This window comes from Cheilinus undulatus, linkage group 11 (genome assembly GCF_018320785.1).
Source record: "Cheilinus undulatus linkage group 11, ASM1832078v1, whole genome shotgun sequence".
NCBI lineage: Eukaryota > Metazoa > Chordata > Actinopteri > Labriformes > Labridae > Cheilinus > Cheilinus undulatus.
Genome location: NC_054875.1, coordinates 36,522,982 through 36,544,745, shown reverse-complemented (window position 1 = coordinate 36,544,745; position 21,764 = coordinate 36,522,982). Strand labels below are relative to the sequence as shown.

Sequence of the window (21,764 nt, the reverse complement as noted above, 5' to 3'; positions counted from 1 at the left end):
ATATTTAGAAGTTCACATGTTGGTAAAACATGCATTTAATCACACTGTCTGTTTTTTGTTCTGATGTAGTTCAGAGGATTTATACCAGGAGATTTTAACAGCAGTTTAATGGCTGCTACTTCAGTGTCTATGACCTTTATATTACTTTACAGATCAGTTAACATTTCTGGCATGTTCAATTCAAAAGAGGAATTACCGTGTAACCAGATTACTGGTGTGTGTTTCACACGTGACATTCACTCTGCTCAGGAGTGACTGTGCCTCTGAAATATTCATCACTCTCTTTACATTTGCCTGCCTGGAAATTTTCAACACAGTCACGCACTGCAACCTTAAAGTCCCAAAAAGACATCCAGTCCTACTACCCATGAGCTACTTCATCATGGCTAAGCGTACAACTGTATTTTATTAATTAAATTGTTAATTAAGGCCATGTATTGCTGCTGTAAACCTCCAGAGTCTACAGTAAATGCTGTAGCCCGTCAGCTGAGCCAGGCTTCCCCACCCCCACCCCCGTCTCCTCCTCCTCCTCCTGCTCTTGGATTTCTGACATCAGACATGAATAAGTATCTCATTAAGATCCCCCAAAACCATCTGCCCAGTGAGTCTCCTTCTTACAGGAAGATGCTCCCTTAAACAAAAGAGTGGGATTCCCTCATTACCCTCGTTACCCTCATTAGGGCCTTAATTCCTCCATCAATGGCAAGCTTTACTTTTAATACATTCAGAGGAGTGGAACACATCTCAGACTGTGCTTCTGTATAACTACTGACATGTTAAACTCTTAACAGAAGTAGAAATGTTCAAATTTACCGTTAACATTAAATTGGATTTATTGCTGTCATGCATCTGTAACTTATCAGTCATGAAATATTGCCGTTCAAATGAGGACATCATACTGAGGCAAAAGATAAATCCATCCATTTGTTGGCCCAATAAAAAATACAATACGTTCTTTATAACTGCTGCATGTTTATATTTCATGCACAGGCCTAATTGAATTTGTGTGCAATTACTCGTCAGTGTCCATCTAAGCATACTCAAATCCTACATGGCAGATGCTTTATGCAAATAGACCCACACCCATAACAACAAAGGAAAATGAAAGAGCTGAAAAACAACTCAAACTATGTTTGATTTTGTGTGTTTTTAAATTTTTTTGCCTTTGAATGAGATTAAAAAGAATATTCATGGATTGATATACCTGAAGTAATACTCAAATGTTTAAGTTAACAGGGATCGTTTTAACCCATAAAGGGTGTTGAGGCCATTTTGCAGGTTTTTTTTTTTCCAAGACAGTCTGGCTGCAGACGGTTCATCTGAAATGCCATATATCTCAGAACAAAAATACAAGGTACAACTTTCATAATAAAATTAAATTAAACTTCCATTTAGGGTTAGAGTAAGGGTTAAAGTTAGAGCTAGGGTACCAAAATTAAAAGTCAAAAACCTGACTTGCAAAATCTGATTACAAAATGTTTAATACAGCCGAGTAAACAGTCTGCTTATCGGAGGAAAAAAAATAGTGTTTTCTATGAAAACATTCAAACGCAGCAAGCGGACAATGAGCGCTGTAGATATATTGATAACTGAGCTATGGAGCTAGCATAGCTAAAGCTAAGCTACATTTGCTAAAGCTCACATTGCTACAGCTGACTTAGCTACATTGGCTTTAATAGCAATGTTAATAACGTAAGTAGTGCAGCCATTTTAGCTTTAGCTAAAGCTAACGATACTAAAGCAAGCCACCATTCTTGTAACTACTTCTAAAATATACATAAATGAATCCTGGATAAGACCCCTGATCCTTTTCTCTGTTTAAGTTATGTAATTTTTCTCAGTCTAAAATGTTTTTGATATGGTTATTTTGTGAATGTAACAGCCAGACTTTGTTTATGAATAAAGTTGATTTTTAATTTGGTCATTTTTGTTTTATTTATTTATTTATTTTTCCTTTTTTTCTTTATAATTCATGTATTTTATTTTATTTTTTGACTGGTTTAATGCCAACAAAATACATTTTAGGATTTTTTTTTTTTTTTTTTAGAATCTAGTAATTCTGATATGCTAAGCCCTGTATACTTTATACTCTATAAAGGTGTTGATGACTATAAAGGCCCCACTGATCCCTGTTAAAACACATTCTTTGATCCTTTAGCCATTGCGAAGAAGAACATTAATTTTATGATCTTAGGCTCTCATTCTAGAATCATTGCTTCAAATTTTTAGTTTTTTTCTGTCAGTCACCATATTTGGTATGAGGACAAAAAGCACGTTTTTCTTTCCTGGTTTCCTGTAGGGGCGCTATTGCAACAATTAATAAAATCTTGACAAAAAAAAAAAACGTGAAAAAAAGTATTAAAACCAAAGTTTAAGCTCATTATTATCATATTCAAGACTGTGGCAACCCCTTCGAGGAAACTTAATTTGCATATATGAGAATATTTTATTCAAAAATCAGGGTTTTACACAATTAAACTGACAATGAAGGTGTCACATTCCTAAGACAGAAAAAAGCAATAGTTGGTAGTTATAATCAGGTCTGATCATGATTGAAAAATTGATGAAAAAAAAAAAGAAAAGAGTATTCTGTGTATATATGTTGTCCATTTTTGGTCATAAACATCCTGAGTGTAACAATTTATTAAAATCTTTAAAAAAGAATTACATAGAAATCAAAGTTGTTGCTTATTATTTACATATTCAGAGATGTGATCATCTCCTTCACGGAAATCCAGTCTGCATGTAGAACATGATTTTTTTCTGATTCTTTTGCACCAAAGATGACGTTTAAAGGGTTTGACTCTCCAGGTTTATCTGTAGTGGATATTTATGATCAGGGCTGAGGTTGTTTTAGAAATAAACCAAGTATGCTGCCATTTTTGTCCACTAACACACTGAGTGTAGCAATTTCTTTTCTGCCATCTGATGGTTTAAAGGAATTAGGCATATGCAGACATGTTGACTTTATTAGATCAAAATAAGCATCTTTTATATGTATGCTGTATAAAGAAACCCATTAGATGTCTACATTCTGAGAAATTCTAAAAAACATAGATTTATACTTAGGATGCCATTATTGTGCAATGTAATCTAGGAAGTGATGTCAGATGATTGCATTGTTCTCCTTCAGATGGAATTTCATCATTAAAGCTTTTTTCTTTTTCATTTGAACCCAAGTGAAGTTTAAGTGAAACGGACAGTTAAGAAGAAGTTACTGCAATGTCAACTGTGGTGAGTACAAACAAGATGATATCTCTGATGTCAGTACCATGAGTGCATTGCACAACAGAAGCCTACGTGTGAATCTACTTTTTTACATATTTCTCAAAGTGTAAAAATCTAGTGTGTTTCTTTGTACACCATTCATAGAAAAGTGACTAATGTTGATCTAAAAAGTTGTTGTGTTTTGTAACAAGGTTACCTTTAAATGGTTATTATAAATCAAGAGGAGCAGACCCTAAAGATATCAAGGCTATTTACTCGGAGAGCGCAGACCTCCGCTATTAGCCCTATTTCCCAATAGTAAAGAATCCTTTAAAAAATTTCCGGATCCAGATGGTGATCCGGATCACTCCCAAAATCTAATCAGTTCTTCCTTATGCCATGTCTGACATTTCCTGAAAATTTCATCAAAATCCGTCTATAACTTTTGGTTTATGTTGCTAACAAACTAACAAACACTGCTGATCGAATAACCTTCTTGGCAGAGGTAATTCAAGTTGAATATTTTATTTTTATGTTTTTTCCAGGGGACAGTGTGAAGTGACTTTGACTTGACTTGACCTTGACTTTTTTCATATATGGAGAATGAAAAAACAGTTGCATCAGATTTGGCGAGTCATAATTTCCATCAGAATCTCAAACAGACACAAGCATGACTGGTCATAGCTGTCGAGTCAGGGTCAGAAGTTCAGACATCTAGAGGGAACTAAGAGCAGAGCCGCTGCTGCTTCGCATCACAAGGACCCAACTGAGGGAGTTCAGACATCTGATCAAGGTGCCTCCTGGTCGCCTCCCTTTGGAGGTCTACTTGGCAGGTCCAACTGAGAGAAGACCTAAGGGCAGACCGAGGGATCACTAGAGGGATTATATATCTTGTCTGGACTGGGAACGCCTCAAGATTCCCCAAAAGAGTTGAAAAGAGGGTTGACTTGCTTGGACGGCAGCCACCATGATCCAGCCTGGATGAGAGGAAATGGAAGGGTGGTTATCTTCCATCTGTAGTCCCACTTAGAAGTGATGCAAGATATGCCATAAAACACCCAATGTTTCTGACAACACAGACTGGACATTAAAGAAAACAATACGTCCTATTCAGTACAAATCACTGATGAACTCAGTGGGTGACTGCTGCCCTTGGTGCCCTAATGTTTGAAAAATCACTGCAAAAGTGCCCTCTTGTTTGCCCCATGGTCGATTAACTTATTTCTTTTCACTTGGGGTAAACTTATCAGTAGATTATAGTAAACATGAGTCTATCCTATTTGGAGCTTGCATAAACAGTGGCTGGGACTTTGTCTTAACTTACAATTCCTTTGAAAGGCTGAGTTTCTTTGAATGTAATCCTTATCCACTCAATAATTTACAATACACCTTTTGTTTCATGTTTTATTTACCTCTCTTGTATCTGTGATAGCGGGGCCAGTGACATTGTTTCTGGGTTAACTGTCTGTGCAGGCCATTCTTGTGAACACAATATCTCCATAACACTTCAGCAGATTTCCTTCAAACTTTGCATTATTGTCCAATCTGACTCAGAGATAAAATCACTAGATTCTAGAGGTCATAAGTCAAAGGTCAAGGTCACTTTATCTAATGTTCATCTCTTGGTTTTTAATTCAAGATCTCAAAAAATGCTTTGTGGGATTTCCTTCAACTTTGCATCGCTGTCCACTCTGTAATAAGATGAGCAGATTTTGGAGGTCATAGGTTAAAGGGCAAAGGCACTGGGCCCCGTGGCATGTGAACAGAATATCTCATGAAAAATTTCAAGGATTTACTGAAAACTTTATTTAAGGTTTAAATTATATGATGATTTGAGTCAAAGGTCAAGGTCAGCGGGGCTCAAGTCTCTTTGCTTGTTGATGCAATATTTCTTTGCTTGCTTTGAGAGATTTTCTTTAACCTTGGCACAAATGTCCAGTCTCACTCAGTAATAAGATGATAACTTTTAGAGGTCATAGATCAAAGGTTTAAGCCATTTGGCCAACCCATTCTTCTTATTGCTCCAAACTTTGCACAAATTTCCTCTCTGATTCAAGGTGGAACTTATTAGATACTGGAAAGGAAATGCCAAAGGCCAGGTCCTAATGTCCATCACTTCCTTGTAAATGCGATGTCTCAAGATACTTTGGTGGAATTATTTTAGACTAGGATAAAAAGCTGTAATTATGAGTTAACAAAGGCAATAAAGGAAGAAAAATGGTGAAAAGAGGTTCAAAAAGCTTAAAGGAGGCAGAAATTAGGATGAAAGCTGCAAATATGGGTTACAAAAGGTAAAAATGGGCAGAAAAATTGGGAAAAGTGTTTAAAAGGTGACACATTTTTTGTGGTAAAATTGGGTTTAAAATAGCAAAATGGGCTAAAAATGGAAAAATGGATAAAGGGGCGCATATGGATCACAAAGGCAAAAATGGGCAGAAATTTTTTTTTTAAAAATGTGACAAGGGGCTAACAGTGGCAAAAATAAGTTAAAGTGGTAAAAATTGCAAATGTTGGTTAAAAGAGGCAAAAGTGGTTTTACAGGGGAAGCAGATTAAGTAAAAAAGAGTGGAAACATTGATGAAAAAGGGTTAAAAAGTGTCATTAACAATAAAAGAAATAAAAATAGCTTCACGCTCTTCTCAGTTTCTGAGCTTTTTAACAGTTTTGTTCTGCAATGTTGGAGCGACCTGTATCAAGAATTTCAGGATTCCTAAACTCATATTGTATCATTATATCAAACTGTATCATCATATCGTATCATCGTGTCATATCATTGTATTGTATCGTATCGTATTGTATCATCATATCATCGTATCATATGGTATCGTATCATTGTATCTTATCATCGTATCGTATCATCATATTGTATCGTATCGTATTGTATCATATTGTGTTGTATCGTTATGTCATCGTATCCTATCATATCATATCATCATATCATATGGTATCGTATCATCATATTGTATCATCGTATTATATCGTATGGTATCATATCGTGTTGTATCATCATATCATCATATAATATTGTATTCTATTGTATAATGTATCGTGTATCGTATATTGTATCATATATTGTATTGTATATTGTATTGTATATTGTGTCGTATCATCGTTAGTATCGTATAATTATAATTTCACTGTTATCATGAAACCCCTTGACATCTTTGTCTGACATTTCAGGATGTTGTTTTGACTCCAGCTCAGATGCTCTGTGGGCTAAACGGTTGCAGGTCGCTGCTGATTGGCCGACAGGTGTCCTCCATGAATGAAAACAAAGTGAAAACAATTAACTGTTCGCACCTGGGCTGAGTTTCTCTGCTATTCTTGGCCAACATTTCCTACAGTTCATGCTTTGTGTTATTTGCCAGCTCTGTTTGCGCTGGCTGTCACAGCTTATTAAATCTGTACAACACTGTGTAAACTGTGCTGCTGTACAAACGCTTTGGTAATTATGCCCATGCGTTATCTCATGGCACATTGCCAGGGTGGCGCTGGACTTTTCGCTGTCACTTTCAAACACTGCTTCTGTGCATGTGAGAGACTCCATGCAAATGTTGTGCTGAGCTCAGTGTGTAAACAAAGGAGGTGGTGGCAACTTCTAGTTCATGAGGTGAAAAGTCACACAAAGGTTTTCAAAAAGTAAACATTTAAAGAACGGCATCTAAATCTATAATAGATTCAATTTTAAGAAAATTGCACAGAAGTGCTCCATTCTTTTACTTTAGTTGGACGAAGATTACACATGTTCTTAGGTTCTATCTAATTTGTGCACATCACTTTAACTGAAGTATAAAGTATGTATATATTACACCCATGTGAGGGCTAGACAAAGGGCATTGTCGTCTACAAACTCTGGGGCCCTCCCTCAGCTGGAGGCTGCGGGTAATCAGTGCTGTCATTCACCCCACAACAACACCCAGAATAATGTGTGTTGTCTGCTCTATTGTTTGCCTCACGCTGTCCTCTTCAGAGGAATGCGACACCCTGCAGCATGTCTCCTTTTCTGACTGTATCTAAATGAAAATACTGGAAAATTAGGTTTGATTTTCCTACCCTGTTTCTATATGTTTAAGCCCCCATCATGCCTTTACATTCCTTGTTTTCACTGCTCTTAAAAGTTTGTGCTTTTAAGCAGAAGCACACTTGCATGGTATTTGCATTTGTAAAAAGCAGACTTAAACCAGTCCAGCAGGATGAGGCGAATGCAAATATTGAACTTGAATTTCCATTTTGTAATAGAAAGTGCCCCCTCTGGGCTTTCAGCACAAAATTTACTGGCTGTATACTGCCCCCAAGTGGTGTGTGGGAGGCAGATGAGGAGCCTCAACTTGGTTAGCAGAGAGCAGGAGAGAGGGAGGGGGAGAGGGAACCAGGAAAATCAGGCTCTTCTGCTCAGTTTGTTGTAATTAGAGTACAATATTGATATGATTTCACGAATGACGAACCGGGTTGCTGTGATAAATGCAATCTGGTGTGCCATATGACGGACAGAAGTTGTTTTAATTTCATTTTTTTAAATCTATTAAGCTTTGCACATTGGAAATTACAATTGATGTGAGTACAAATTTCCCAAGGAAAGTACGTAAGCGAGTTTGTGAAGGTTAGGTAGGGAACCCGAGGTGGGCTTATAATTAAACCTCACTATACCATGCATTGGGATGCATTCTGGGGCCCAACCAAAGGAGGAGGCCCATAGAGGTTTGTATTACTTGGCCCATTTTAAATCTAAGCAATACCAAATTTTATTGCCAAACCTAATATTCACCATCAAATATTAGAGTAACAAAAAAAAAAAATAATAATAATAATAATATTCCCTTCTCCTTAAAGTAGTTGGGGTCTTTATTTATTTAAACACATAAAGGGTGCGCTGGATGCACGTATCAAAAAATCATTGGTTAAGGAATTTGACCCCAACTTGTTTACTACAAGTTTCCAAAGCTGATCAGAGACAGGCCAAAGTGTCAAATGCTAGCAAGGAGCTGAGCGCTAACATTACTGGTTTGTATACATGTAAGTACATCATCTAATGGGGGCCCAATTTACTGGTTTTTCGGGTGCCCAGTCACTTCTCTGGGGGGGCCTGACGCCAGTAGTGTTGTGGTGTGTGCAGAAGAGGGCATACTCTAAATTCATCCCCCTTTTTTTTGGTGTATACTCTTTATTTAGAAGTGTCTGACTCCATGGAGAGTATAAATAAGTGGGTATACCTCTAGATTAGGTTTTTTAGGGGCATGTTTTCTCTGTTGTTAATTTTGGTATCAGTTTTAAATTCAGTCATTAAGAGTTAAATGTTCTGAAGCTGTAGTAACATTTTAGTCATTTTTAACCGTTTTATTTTCAGCCTTGAGTTTGTTGACAAAAACTGACAAACATTTTTATCCAGTTTTATTAAAATATCTTAAGTTTTAGTATTTAATTTTAGTCAGGACATTTATTTTGTTTGAACTAATTTATTCAGAAAAATTATTAAATTAGTATTAATGAAATACGCACATATCAATGCACTGCCTTTAGATGATTTAATATATTCTGATCAAAACACTGACATACTTTATATGCACAGTGGAGAAATATCATGGATTTTGAATGTCCAACAGTCTAACACTAACATTTTAATGTGGCTTTAGTGTTCTTGACACAAACTAATCTTACTTTTTCACCAAATGCGTCAAATGTATTCTATTTACTCAGAAAAATAGAGCAGAAATAGCTATCATGGAGTTCCCGGTTTTTAAAAGAACCTTTTATTTTTGGGTTACAGTGTGATTCCAGAATGATCTGGACACTTTGAGATACTAAAAACCATGTTGGCTCTGAATGAATTTTTAGGGGTGGAACTGTAACATTTCAGCCATAAAGATGTTTAAATATTTAAAGATTATTTTTTTTTAACAACTTGAAAAGAGTGGGTATAACTGCCTGGAAAGGAAAGAAATTCCAGAGGAGTGTGTCCCAAGATCCTAAGAATTGCTTATGCTCCTGATATTTAACGTTTTTGGCTCCATCCCTGATTGATCGTTGCCCCAAATCACAACTACACATTTTGATAGGATATTTGATCAAATCAAACCAAATTTAAAATCTGTTTGATACTACGAAAAAGGGAATATAAGTCTAAACAACCAATGTTCAGCATTTTTTTATTTTCGGTGATCAAATATTTCTGACAAATTCCTGCACAATGTCTAAATTGTACATATATTGCCTTTAATAAGTCTTTGTTGTTGAATGTAACTTGTTTCAAAGTGCTTTTGTGCTGGCTTGGTTTAGGCTGTGGTGGGAGGCCTGTCATTTCATGGGGTCTGTAATTCTAATGGTGTGCATAAATGCAATATTTTTTCAATCATTCACATGACAGTCGGAGCTGCACAGACTTTTCTGAACTATTCGGAGACTTTGGGTACTTTTAAGTTAAAACTTAGATATGGTGTTGATACAACCTTAGTTCAATTCATTACAGTGATGCAACACGTCCTGATGGATGTCATTTTTATAATAAAGCATGACCTCATCAATAGCAGAGTCATGCTTCTGCTTGTAGCGGATTTTCACGGTCACTCTCCACAGTTTGACCCCGTGTGTTTGATCATTTCCATCTATTGATTCCGGCCTTCATGTAGAACTAAATCTGCTTCCCTGCACTGAACCAGCTCTCATGCTGTCATGCAGCCAAGTCTGTTGTTGAAATGTAAAAGTGTATGAGGAAACATGAAGATATGCCACAATGGAGCTTCCTAATATTATCAGACTGATATCATCTTTCATTCTGCTACAGTTACAAAGGTATGATAATAAATAGTACATTTTTATTATTTATTTATAATTATCATTTTAGAAGGCAGAAGTAAACATTATTTATTATTATAAATTGTATATATTTATCATTATTATTCTTATAAATATTGTTGTTATTATTTATTTGTTACTATATTTTTTTTTCAATAAAAATAATAAGTAAATAAATCTAAAAGAATATAAAATAAACCAAATAAAAATAAAAATGTTGAATAAAAAGGGCTATAAAGCTTTGCATTAGCCTATTAGCTTCCCTCATAGTTACCCCCATTTTATTACATTGTAGGTACAAATAATAGTTTTGTTATTTAATATATTTTTTTGTTATTCATTTATTAGAAGAGAAAAATTATTAATAAGGGTTAACGTTATTGTTGTTATTTTATTCAGTATAGTTATATGTATTTAATAAGTTGTTATTATAATCATTTATTTTTCTATTATGTATTACTCCTTTTGAATAAAAAGAAATAGGGCCTAATAAATAAAAGAAAATCTATTATAAAAATAAGAAAAGGAACTGATAAAATACATCTAAAAGACTATAACATAAACCAAATAAAGACAATATGTTGAATAAAAAGGTTGATAAAGCTTTGTATTCGCCCATTAGCTGCCTTCATTGTTTCCATCGTTTTATCATTTACAATGGCTAAATGATAATATACCGATATTGTCATAAGCTTATAACTCTCAACGACGTAAATAAATAACAAAAAAAAAAGTCATGACGCTTGAGTTTCGCTTTAGGAGGCTGAGTAAATGTCCCTTCGGATGTTGCAGCCAATGAAATTCACGCTGACGGTAACGGCCCAAGTGCACCCTGGGAGCTGCAGTTCATTAGCCGCGTGCAGCCCGTTAGCCGCGCTGTGCTCGCTGCTGTGTCGGACTACAGAGCTCCGGGTCCTGGACAGAGGCGGCTCGCGTTGACAGCGGTTGTTGGTACTGACTGAGCGAAGTACGGCGGCACAAATATCGTCTGTCTGCGTGTCTTTTAAAAGTGTTTAAACGTTCCTCAAAGTTGACAGCTGCAAGCATGCAGTCCGAGTCGGGAATAGTTCCCGACTTCGAGGTTGGAGAGGAGTTTCAAGAGGAGCCGAAAACGTATTACGAGCTGAAGAGTCAACCCTTGAAAAACAGGTCAGTTGTTCAGCTGAGGACAGTTATTTCCCACGCTGCAGCGGTTTTAGTGTTGAGGTGATAATTAAGCTGCGGACTCTGTGAGTGTTGTTCAGAGTCCGTGCATGTGTGAGGCTTGTTCACTGATGTTTCTGAAGCTTCAGCTCTGCACTGGGATTCAACTTGCCTCTCATTCCTTATGGTTATCCTGCTGGCATGAAGTTATGCAACACTTGGGTGTTGTCTTGTCAACATCAACTTCAAATATTAGCTCTTAGAGGAGCAGACAGGTCATGCTGAGATGCTGCTGCTCTGCCTCACTGGTGTTGATGGTTGATGTATCTGATACAACTCATGGGCGGGTTTGTTTTTACATGGATTCCCCTAAAAATCCCTCTCTAAATATCTCTGCGTGGACGTGTGCATGGAAAAAAACTCACAATACATTATGCAAGTAAACTTGTTTGACTTGCTGAATAATATGATGCTGCTGTTTAAACTGTTCTAATAATATCCATCTTCAGTAGAAACATGATGTACCTTATTGTGGATATCTGCACTGTAGTACACTACAGTAAGTTAATTAGTAAAAGTGTCTGGTTGAAAGTCGGGCTGGGCAGAATACTGAGTTCTTAAGACATGTCGATATATGCCATATGAATCAGATTTGAATGTATTTGAAATTTTGAGGCTAATTGGTAAAATTAAAGTTGTATTTATTATGATTAAAAATAAAATTACATTGGTTCCCATTTGATACTACAGCAAAAAAAGAAGGCTCAAAAGCCTAATTTGGGTTATTTATTGTTTGTTAAATTACCAAAAATTGCATGTGAATCCTGCACATTGTCCATATTGCACAGTTAATTTGGCAATATTTGTAAAAATGGATGGACCTGTCAAGAAGCACTCTTTGCTAGTTCCACCTACTCATAAAAATGCTGCCAATGTATTAATGCAATTAAGACTGTGCTCTCTCTTTTGCTCTCTCTCTCCTAGGGAGAGATCAGGTTGTCCCAAACTTTGAAGCCCACAACCCCAGAAATAACTGTGAGACGTAAGACTGTCCTTAGAGGTGGTTGAAGTGTATGATATTGCTCACAGCAGTGCTTGCTTGCTAGTATGCCTTTTCTAAAAATCATTGTAGTATTTCATACATAAATTTATTGTGAAAAGGCTAGAAGTACATGTTAGTTATGTTCGTATATACACTTAACCCTTTGAGCTCTAAGTTGTTTTTAAACCATTTTATCTCGCCTGGACTCACTGTCTTAAAAAGCTTGTAAAAAAAAAAAAAAAAAACTCTGTGGTGCACAGTTGAGCTTTGAATTTTTTCCAAGAAAACCTGGGCTTCAAGGATATGTGTGCTGCAGTAATGTCATTTGAATTAAAAAAAGTTATCAGACTTTAAAGACGACAGAAAAAAACTGAACAGAAACAAAAACTTTATGTGTGACACGGGGTAAACAATGATGACTAAGACTTCTACAGAAACTTGTCCTCCCATCTCTTTGGGACCGAAAAGTGCAAAATAATCATTCTGTGACAAAAAAAAAATCTTTAAAATATTGACATATTTTGCAGGCCTTTGTATTGGCTCTGTTTGTAGCGTTATTCTATGCAGTTCCTGTCTGCAGAGACACAGAGGGACACATCACAGGCTCTCTGTCTCTCTTTCTCTCCATTATGAGCTAGTAAAGCTTTCTCCATCAACAACACATGACACGATGATGCAACAGCCTGCCATTGGTTGTCAGCCTGATGGATACAATATGGTGGTTAGCATTGAAAGCTACTGGTAGAAACAATCAGACATGGATTAAAAATGGATAAAAATAAATTTAATATCAGATATACTGGCATGGTTTTTAATCTTTAAATACCCCAGACAGTCACCCAAGTTCTAGGCTGACTAGAAAAGCTTCTGATAGAGATTCAGAGGCATGGATAACCTCGTTGGAATGGCACAATGGCTAGCTGCATGAGGGGAAAAAGTAAAAGGCTACGATATATGGTTTAAAAGTTATTTAACTTTTTATAACCTGTGTCATCTTTGTGTACATGGTCTTAGAGGGTTAAGCACTTAGTGGAGGCACATATGATGTCTGTCTTTAAAGGTAGCAGACCCTTAGATTATCACTGTCAAGTGCAAACTATCATTTTTAAGATTTCGTTTATAAGCTACTTCTGTTTCAGCTAATCTCCCGCAATGGATTTTTTTCATACTGAACTCATTTTGTGAATATATTTTAACAATAATGGCTGAAATATACCATTTAAAATCAATTTGAAATTGTCTTTGTATTTTGGAAGGTATTTGGCAACCCCCCACTTGGTGTCTTGTGACCCCGAGGGGGATCAGGTGTCTTTTTGATACCGCTAATCATGAATATAAAAAGGGATGCACCAATGCATCACTATAACACTGTGTCAGCAGTGCTCTAAAAACACTGGCCATCAGCAAATAATCCGACGTGATCAGATACCAGTGGTACTTATCTGGTGTCCCATTTTAATTTAATGCAGCCATCTAGTACACTAATACCAACTCAAGACAGAGATTTTTCCTGTTCTGTAGAAGTCACTTGTTGGCCAACCTGTGATCAGTTTTCGTGCTTAAATATAAGAGAAAATTATGGGGAAAAAGCAAAGATATTGGTGTGAGCAATCAGCTAAGTTCTTATTTGGCATTGTGACAGCCATTTGTTATTTCTTTAGAGAAAATAAATCAAGATATTAGTCAAGATTCATATCAACACATCAACGATCAGCTCAAACAAATCAAGATATTATTTTTGATCCACCTTGCTCAACCGTATTGAAAGTTTTTTTTTAGAGATTTGGTATCAGACTGTCATAGAACTTGATTCCGTGGAAATTGCTCCAAGTCCTGACAAAACAAACCCTCCCTCATAAAACAAATGGTACAACGATTATTAGCCTCCATCCTATGATGTCTCAGGACATAAACGGTAAGGCTGTGAGTCAGAAGACAAATATTTTCAGTGTGTGGAGGTGGAGACCTTCCTTAAAAATAATCATTTTTGAGTTGAGTCAGATCTATGTGGTTTGATTTGACCTTTTATCCTGCTGTTGGAGTTACTGTTCAGTAAGTGTGTGCAGAGTTCTGTGTCTGTTTGTAGGCTGCATAATGTCAAGCTCAGATGCTGCCATTGGCTGAATTAGTTGAAGGGTTTTTAAAAATACCTCACTGCTTTTAGGGCACATTGATGAAACAGGGTAGTACAAGGATGTCAAGTGTTGGAGTAAAATGTGTCCTCTGGTATTGTAAGTATTGAAGTGCATCCTATTGTTTCACAGGGTTTCCTATCATACAGTATTATATTAATTTATGTCATAATATATAATCTTGCATTACTTGTTGAACTGTATCTTATCTTGTATCTTGTAACCCTGTTGTATCAATTGCATCAATCCTTTCATACAGTATAGGGCTGCTCAGTTATGGCAGAAATACAGTCATGATTTTTTGGGTTAATATTTAAACCACAATTTTTTGTAAATACCACTTTGTGTGTGAATTTCAAATGATTACATACATTTTTGTGATGCTTTTAGGGGAAGTTTTTGAGCTCAAACTCTTAAGCGTTTCCATTGGACAGGTAGTTTTGCCTTTTTTCTTAACCAACAGCTGCCTTTCTGTCATCTTTTTAGCTCTCTTGTTTTTTCAAACTAATTGGATTATGTGCTGTCGCTCCCTCTGCTCCTCACTTAAATCATAGTGAGAGCTGATTGGGTAGGAGGGGCAGAGCACACGCTGTACTGTAAAAATGGGAAAGTGTGCTCTGTTAACCACGCATGGCCAAACCTATAGCACAACAGAGAACGCAGCACAGCTATTGTTTAATCTTAAAACACAGTTTATTGCTCAGCACTTGTTTTTACCATATCCACCACATTGTTTTATAATGTATCTTTGTCTAAATTTTTTGACTCCTTTAAACAAATTTATGTCTTATATTTACAAACTGCTTATTTGAATTCAATGCTCTCAGTTGTAAATATCAGCTTGTATTGGCTGAATGTGTGAATAAGTTTGTGGCATTTTTAGGCTGGACCAACAGATCTGCAGTCATGTGCACAAGTTTTAGGTGTGTAGGGCACTGAGGATTCATCATGGGGCCCTTTGTGCCACACCCCAGGGCTGGAGAGGTGAGGGTGGACAGGTCAAGCTGTCGACACACCTGTGTTTCCCTCGGCAGCCAAGGTCAAGCTCAATAGCATCTCTTTTGTCAGGAGCCCAGTCTTCCCTGAAGGTATGGACTCTGTTATGCTTTCACCAGATTATTTTCCCATACCCCAGGTAATGTGCAAGGACATCCAGAGCATGACCGGGGTTGTGTCAATCCTCCTCCCCACCCAATGGTGCCCTCAGGCGGCTTACTCCCTACATCTATGCTACTTCAACCTCAATTTTTGGCCCAAACATGCCTTAAGCCGGTTACACACCGCCGCGCGGTATCCACCCTGAAAACCGCCTCCCTGCCGGAGGAGTCCCCCGAAATGCCGAGCGTTTTTTAAAGTGGCTGCTGCCGCCACAGTATGAGGCAGCAATGGCGAAGAGGTGCTTCGGTGAACGTCACAGCAGAGCCCGCCCACAAGTCCATCACAACCCCACCCCCCCCAAAAACACGTAGAGTATCTATGAAACGGAGGGAAAAATACATTCCCGTCATCAAAATAATTCCCCCTAGAAAATACATTTCAATGGTTGGTTCCACAGTTTTTCTTCTGGTTGTCTTTGTACGACGGTAGAGCCGTGTTATAAGGCTCAGGATATTCAGGATACACCAACATTATGAGCTCCTCCATTGTTTGCTTAGACCCATGAAGCCTGCTATTTCTGGGTTCTCTCCCTCCTTTGATATGATTGGCTGCTGCCAGGCGGCTGCCGCCAGAAAGTTCCACACGCTGAACTCCAAGCGGCAGGGCAAAATCTGTGCGTGTCGACGTAGGCGGCAACCGCTTCTGGGTCCTACCACCGTGGTTAAAACCGCTTCCCAAAATTCCCGCCCATCCTTCATTAAAATGACTGGAGGCGGTGAGTTGCCATGCAGCGGTGTGAAAAGGGAAAGTTCTGCACAGTACTGTACGTCGGCGTAGATCTTTTTCTTTGTTCTTCCTCAGTCTTTAAACTTTGAAGAATGTTCTACAGACTAAAGTTTGTTTCTTTGTTCATCCTTAAAGTTTAAAGAGCATGTTGGGGCATGGATGACCTAGGGCAGCCTTTCACAAACTTAAGTATGCCAGGGCCCAGTTTCCAACTTGAAAATCTCCTTGGTCTTACTAAAACCCCTCGTACAACCGTAACAAGAGACTTGACATATTTGCAACCCTTTTGTCACACTTACAGAGAATTTCAATATGAACATGTGGTTTTAGAGACATGCTGGTAGCATTTGCAGAAATAAAAGTAATAATTAACCGTGTTTTTTTTTTTTTAATCAGGTAAAAGTCATCTTTTGGAGTATCAAGTTTAAAAATGATGCTTAAGTTTTTTAAAGCAGGAGGTAAAGTAGATTAAAGTACTAACTGATCAATTGAGCTGCTTTGACTTGATCAAGCACACTGACTGTATGCGGACCATAGAGAATCTAACCAGTTCTTTTATGGTTATTTATAATGTAGGTCTCTTTTATTGTGAATTTAAAAGTATCATTCAAAAGCTGTGATATAACAGCGAAGCTGTGAAACCCACCACTTTGCCTCTGTGATGATGACGAGGGCGATGACGACAGTAAATCTATTATCAGGATGCTGTCTGATTATCTGTATTTGCTGTCTAAATGCCTGTAATGTTGTTTAGCAGTAGCTTCATTGTGAGGCTGAGACACAACTAGGACAGTACACCACTGTGTGCAGACAGAGCTGACGTTTGCAGGATTCCTGTTATTTCTTCCCCCTCTGGCTCTTGACATTTGGTATCAGATTTGTAGTTTAATCTCTTTTTTTTCTAAACTCAACCACTTCATAAAGGAGAAGGAGAAAAAACAATTTACCTTGCGCAGCCTTAACCTTTAACCCAGTTTTGCATTTTTTTTAAAACTAATTTCTTCATTAGTGAAATGTCATTACACCACTACACATAAGTCGCCTGAATCTGAGCTGTGTTGTTGGAGAGACAGCAGCTCTGCCTCTGGGTGATCTCAGATGATTTCATTTCATGTTATTTCCTCTGGAATATGTGAAGACGTCTGAAGAGTTGTTGTCATTTGAAGGTATCCCACTTCCTCTTCCCATCACATGAGGATGACCCAGCATAACAACAGTCACGAGGACTGTGTGATGAGACATTGTTGTGCAAAACAGATATGATTAGTATGATTGATTTTGATTTGTGTGATGTCTTGCCATGTTGACCCTACGTAGTTTTTATATTCAAAACCTGGACAGTGTTGAAGCAGAATGTCGTTTTAGTTTTGCTGTCCTCATGTTAGTTCGGCGGCACGCTCAGACAGCTGCAGACGATGTGACAGACGTCCTGTGCCTAATATAGATGTGAGACAGACACTGGAGCTAGTCTCTATGCAGTGTAAATAAGGAGTACAGATTTAGCAGTGGATGTGTTATATCCTAAACTGTGAGTGAAGGGATCGTTTCTACCAAAAAGTTCAGCATGCAAAACACACACAAAAAAATGTTTATACACGGTCAAATATAGGTTTAAAGTCATAGCTTTTTACTTTTGCTTTCTAATGCATGAAGTCTATGAGAGCTGAGTTTCTGAAATCTGCATATAAAAGAACTCCCTCTCTCAGAAGAGTTGGTACAGACATCAAAATAAGAATTTCTGAATATTTGCTGAGTCCTATGCTGTCTCCTTCATTCCACACCAGCCTCATTAAATGAATAAACATAAAAACCTTAGCAAAGCTGGGCCAAAATATTTGGAAGAAATAAAAAAGATTGCTGCATCAAGGTGTAGTGAGTTTTAAGGGTGATACACCAGCAATAAAGCAGATAATTGATTAAAATTTGTTGCTTATTTATAAGTTTATTACATTTTTATTTCTCTTTATGTTACAATTATATATTTTAGATTAAAAACAGAGTAGCTGAGAAAATAATTTAGATTTCTTAGTAAAATTTGTGTTCAGATGTGCTGACTTTTACTCCAGATTACCACAGGGTCCCTCTGTGCAGCCTGTTTAAAGCACTCCTAAGCTAATCATGCCTTTCAGTGCCTGTTTCCACAGAACACGCTGCAGTCTGTCTCAGATGCGTGCCAGAATTGCCTAAGACAGTCTTGCGGTCAGGCGGTTCATATGAGACACTGTATATTACTGAGCTGTAGTGTTGTAATATGCCAGTAAACAGTTTTAGATTTTTAAATTTAAATTCACCTTTGTACATAAACAAAGTATAGTGGTAAGATTCATGAAACAACCACATTGCAACCATAACAGACTAAGCAACATTTCATTAATAAAGCAGAGAAAGAGGTCAGAGGTCTAATACAGGATGGAATTATGTATAGACCCGTTTTAGAAGTAGTTACACAAACGGTGGCTCGCTTTAGCTTCATTAGCTTTAGCTAGAGTTAACATAGCTAGCTACGCCAGCAATGTAATCAACATAGCTACAAAAGCCATTGTAGCCAAGTTAGCTGAACTAATACTAACTTAGCTAATGCTAATGTAGCTAAAGCTAACATAGCTACATAGAGAAAGTTGCTACATAGCTTATGTAGCCTCTATGTGACCTTAGCTTTACTTATGTCAGCTGCATTAGCTATGTTAGCTACATAGCTTACCTAGCTAAAAGAGACATGTAAGCTATGCTTGCAGGGTCAGAATCGGAGGACCAGCTTTTTTCCTGTAAGCAGCCTGTTTACTCAGCTTTAATAAACGTTTTATCAGGTTTTGCTCAATACAGTCAGGCTGCAGACTGTACACCTGAGATGCTGTATATCACTAAACTGAAGTGCCATAATTTGACAGTATAAAGTTTAAGCTTTATCTTTAAACCTAATGTAGCTAAAGTGAATCTAGCTACATAGAGAAGGTATTTATGTAGCTTACATAGCCACTTTGTGTTCTTTGCTTTACCTATGTCAGCTATATTAGCTATGCAGCTATGCTAGCTACGCATGCTACGTTGTTATCTACGTAGCTTACACAGCTAGAGGAGATATGTAAGCTATGCTTGCTGGGTGGGAATGGTTTTATGGAGGACCACCTTTCTTCCTGTAAGCAGCCTGTTTAATCTGCTTTATTAAACGTTTTGTGATCTGTTTTTTTCAGGTCAGGTTTTTAACTGTCAACTTTTGGTATCCCACCTTAACCCTTACCCTAACCTTAAACAGTATTTTAATCTGATTCTATTTCAAAAGGTTTAGCATGCATTTTCATTCTGAGATATAAGGTGTCAGATGGACGGCCTGTGAGAGTGGCCAACAGAGATGTAATGTCCGCAGCTAGACCCCTCTTAGAGTGCCACCATGCTCTGCTCAAGACACGTGCCATGCTTTGACAGAGCTGCTTCCAGCACTTGTTAAATTGAACAGAACAGATTTGCTCAGGCAGGAAGAATTACAAAGGAAGGCTCAGAGCCTAGAGTCAGTTTCAAAATAAAACATTATGTGCAGACTGGCAATCATAATCCATAACTTTGTTATCCTTGAGTGAAAACAGTAAGCAAATAAACAGCAAATAACCTCAGACAGGCACAATAACTTACTGTTTTTATTTTTTTTGTTCTAGTGTGAACTTGTGATCTAGATTATTACTGGTGTGAACACAGAGCTGGGAACAACAAACCTAGATGGAGTTTAGTTTCAGCCTTTTTAAAGTCCTTACTTAATGATATTTTTAAATCATATTTATTTGATATTTTCAGCATATTAATGCTTAGTATGCCACATGTGAAACCTTTAAATCTGTTACCTTACTACTTCCAGAAATACATTTAACTATACACTAGACATGATAGACGAGTATCATGATACAAGGTCTACAATGCAACTTTTATTAAGGATTTCTCCAGTTTTACAAACACATGAGACTGAGTACAATTAAGAAATAATTTCTCTTTTCTTTTTATCTTTATAAATGTTAATAATGTGAATTAGTTCTAGGTTTGTAAGTTACAAGTGGAGCTTTTAATTGTTAATTGTTAATTAGGGGTGCACCGATCGATCGGCCAAGATCAGTATCGGCACCGACTTCCTTAATTTTAGGAGATCGCCAATCGGCTGATCCTTGTAAATAAGATTAGTGGATGAGATCGGTTTCATATGCCTCTACCTACTAAAATGTGAAAAATGAAAGACTACAGGAACTGATATAATTTAGTAGTTTGGACAGCAATGCTTTAAACTTTTCATTTATATTTAAGAGAACTACCTCATGTGCAGTTAAAACAGTTTGTATTGTTTCACGGGTATTGTTCAATGTTATTCAGTAAAAAAAGATTGGAACATTGAAAGTGTATGCTGTCAGTTATAAAAAAACTCGGTATCGGCAAAAATCGGAATCGGCAGGTCAGGCTTTTTAAAGATCGGTGATATGTGATCGGCCAGAAAATTGCAATCGGTGCACCCCTACTGTTAATGCTACACCTACTGGTGTCATACATGTGAAGCCTAGGGTTGATAGCACCCTCCGCTGGTTAAGAAATAAAGATGCAGTATTATTTTATCTGAACAAATTTTTCATCCAAGTATTGTTTTTTTTATTCATTGTGAGTGATGTTGCATCCCTGCTGCCAGATGCTACTTAATACGTCCTGCATCATCCCAAAGTTGATCAGTCATTATTTGATAGTACCCTAGACTCTAGGGATGCACCAGTTTAACATCAGTATAGGCTGATATGGACCCTGATGACAAATGTCAGCCATCAGCAAACAATGTGGCATGAACATTGATCAAATCTGGCTATCAGCAGCCAGTGTTTTTCTCTTGCGTCCAATGAAATTAAAGCTGGAGTCTGGCATATCTATCTGCTGAAATCAAATGGCAGATTTTTATAGGTCAGAAGAGGTCAGCTGTTGGACAGATTCTAATTAGTTTTCATGGTCAAACATGAGAGGAAATGTTGGCTTAGTGTGAGTGTTACGCCACAAGAAGAGATAGGAAAAAATTACAAATTCGTTACTTGTATTTTATTTGTCTTTTCAGTGTTGTGTTGATTAGCTTGAGACTTGTGTGTGAACTGAGAGAGGAGTATGACTACATCTAAGAATCAGTGTTCAACATGTTGTTTCTTCTATGGTGTAACAGAGAGCTGAGTTAGAGGTTGAATGTTATGAGAGTTTGTTCCTGGACGGCCTGTTCCTGTGGGGAATCCCACACAGAGATGTCTGACAGGCTAAAGAGTTTCAAACACTGATCAGCAGAGCTAAATGACACAGACAGGTGTTTTGGCTGGACTCAGAGAAAAACAGAACATCTCGCTCCTCTGTCATGACCTCTTCACTGACCTCTCCTGTTACATCTTTAAAGCTTGTGTATGATTAAGAGTCTACCTTGTGTAACCCTCACAAACTCTGGGTTATTTTCTCTCTTTATGCCTGGTTATTACAGTAAAATGTGACCTTTTGTCAGCCTCTGTTGGTGACCAAAAGGGACTGCAGCAACACTTTAACAAAGAACTTCCTACACAGCAGGAGCCTCTCCA

The 21,764-nt window shown here is 37.4% G+C and overlaps 1 protein-coding gene across 2 annotated transcripts in view; it reads left to right on the top strand.

The window, feature by feature from the left end:
* Positions 1–10,962: 10,962 nt before the first annotated feature.
* LOC121517550 (microphthalmia-associated transcription factor-like) overlaps positions 10,963–21,764 on the top strand; it is a 63,068-nt gene continuing 52,266 nt past the window's right edge. For both annotated transcript variants that reach the window (XM_041799411.1, XM_041799410.1), the window contains exon 1: positions 10,963–11,145. In XM_041799411.1, coding sequence (XP_041655345.1) covers positions 11,042–11,145 — 104 coding nt within the window. In that variant the 5' untranslated portion in view covers positions 10,963–11,041. The remainder of the gene's footprint in view (positions 11,146–21,764) is intronic.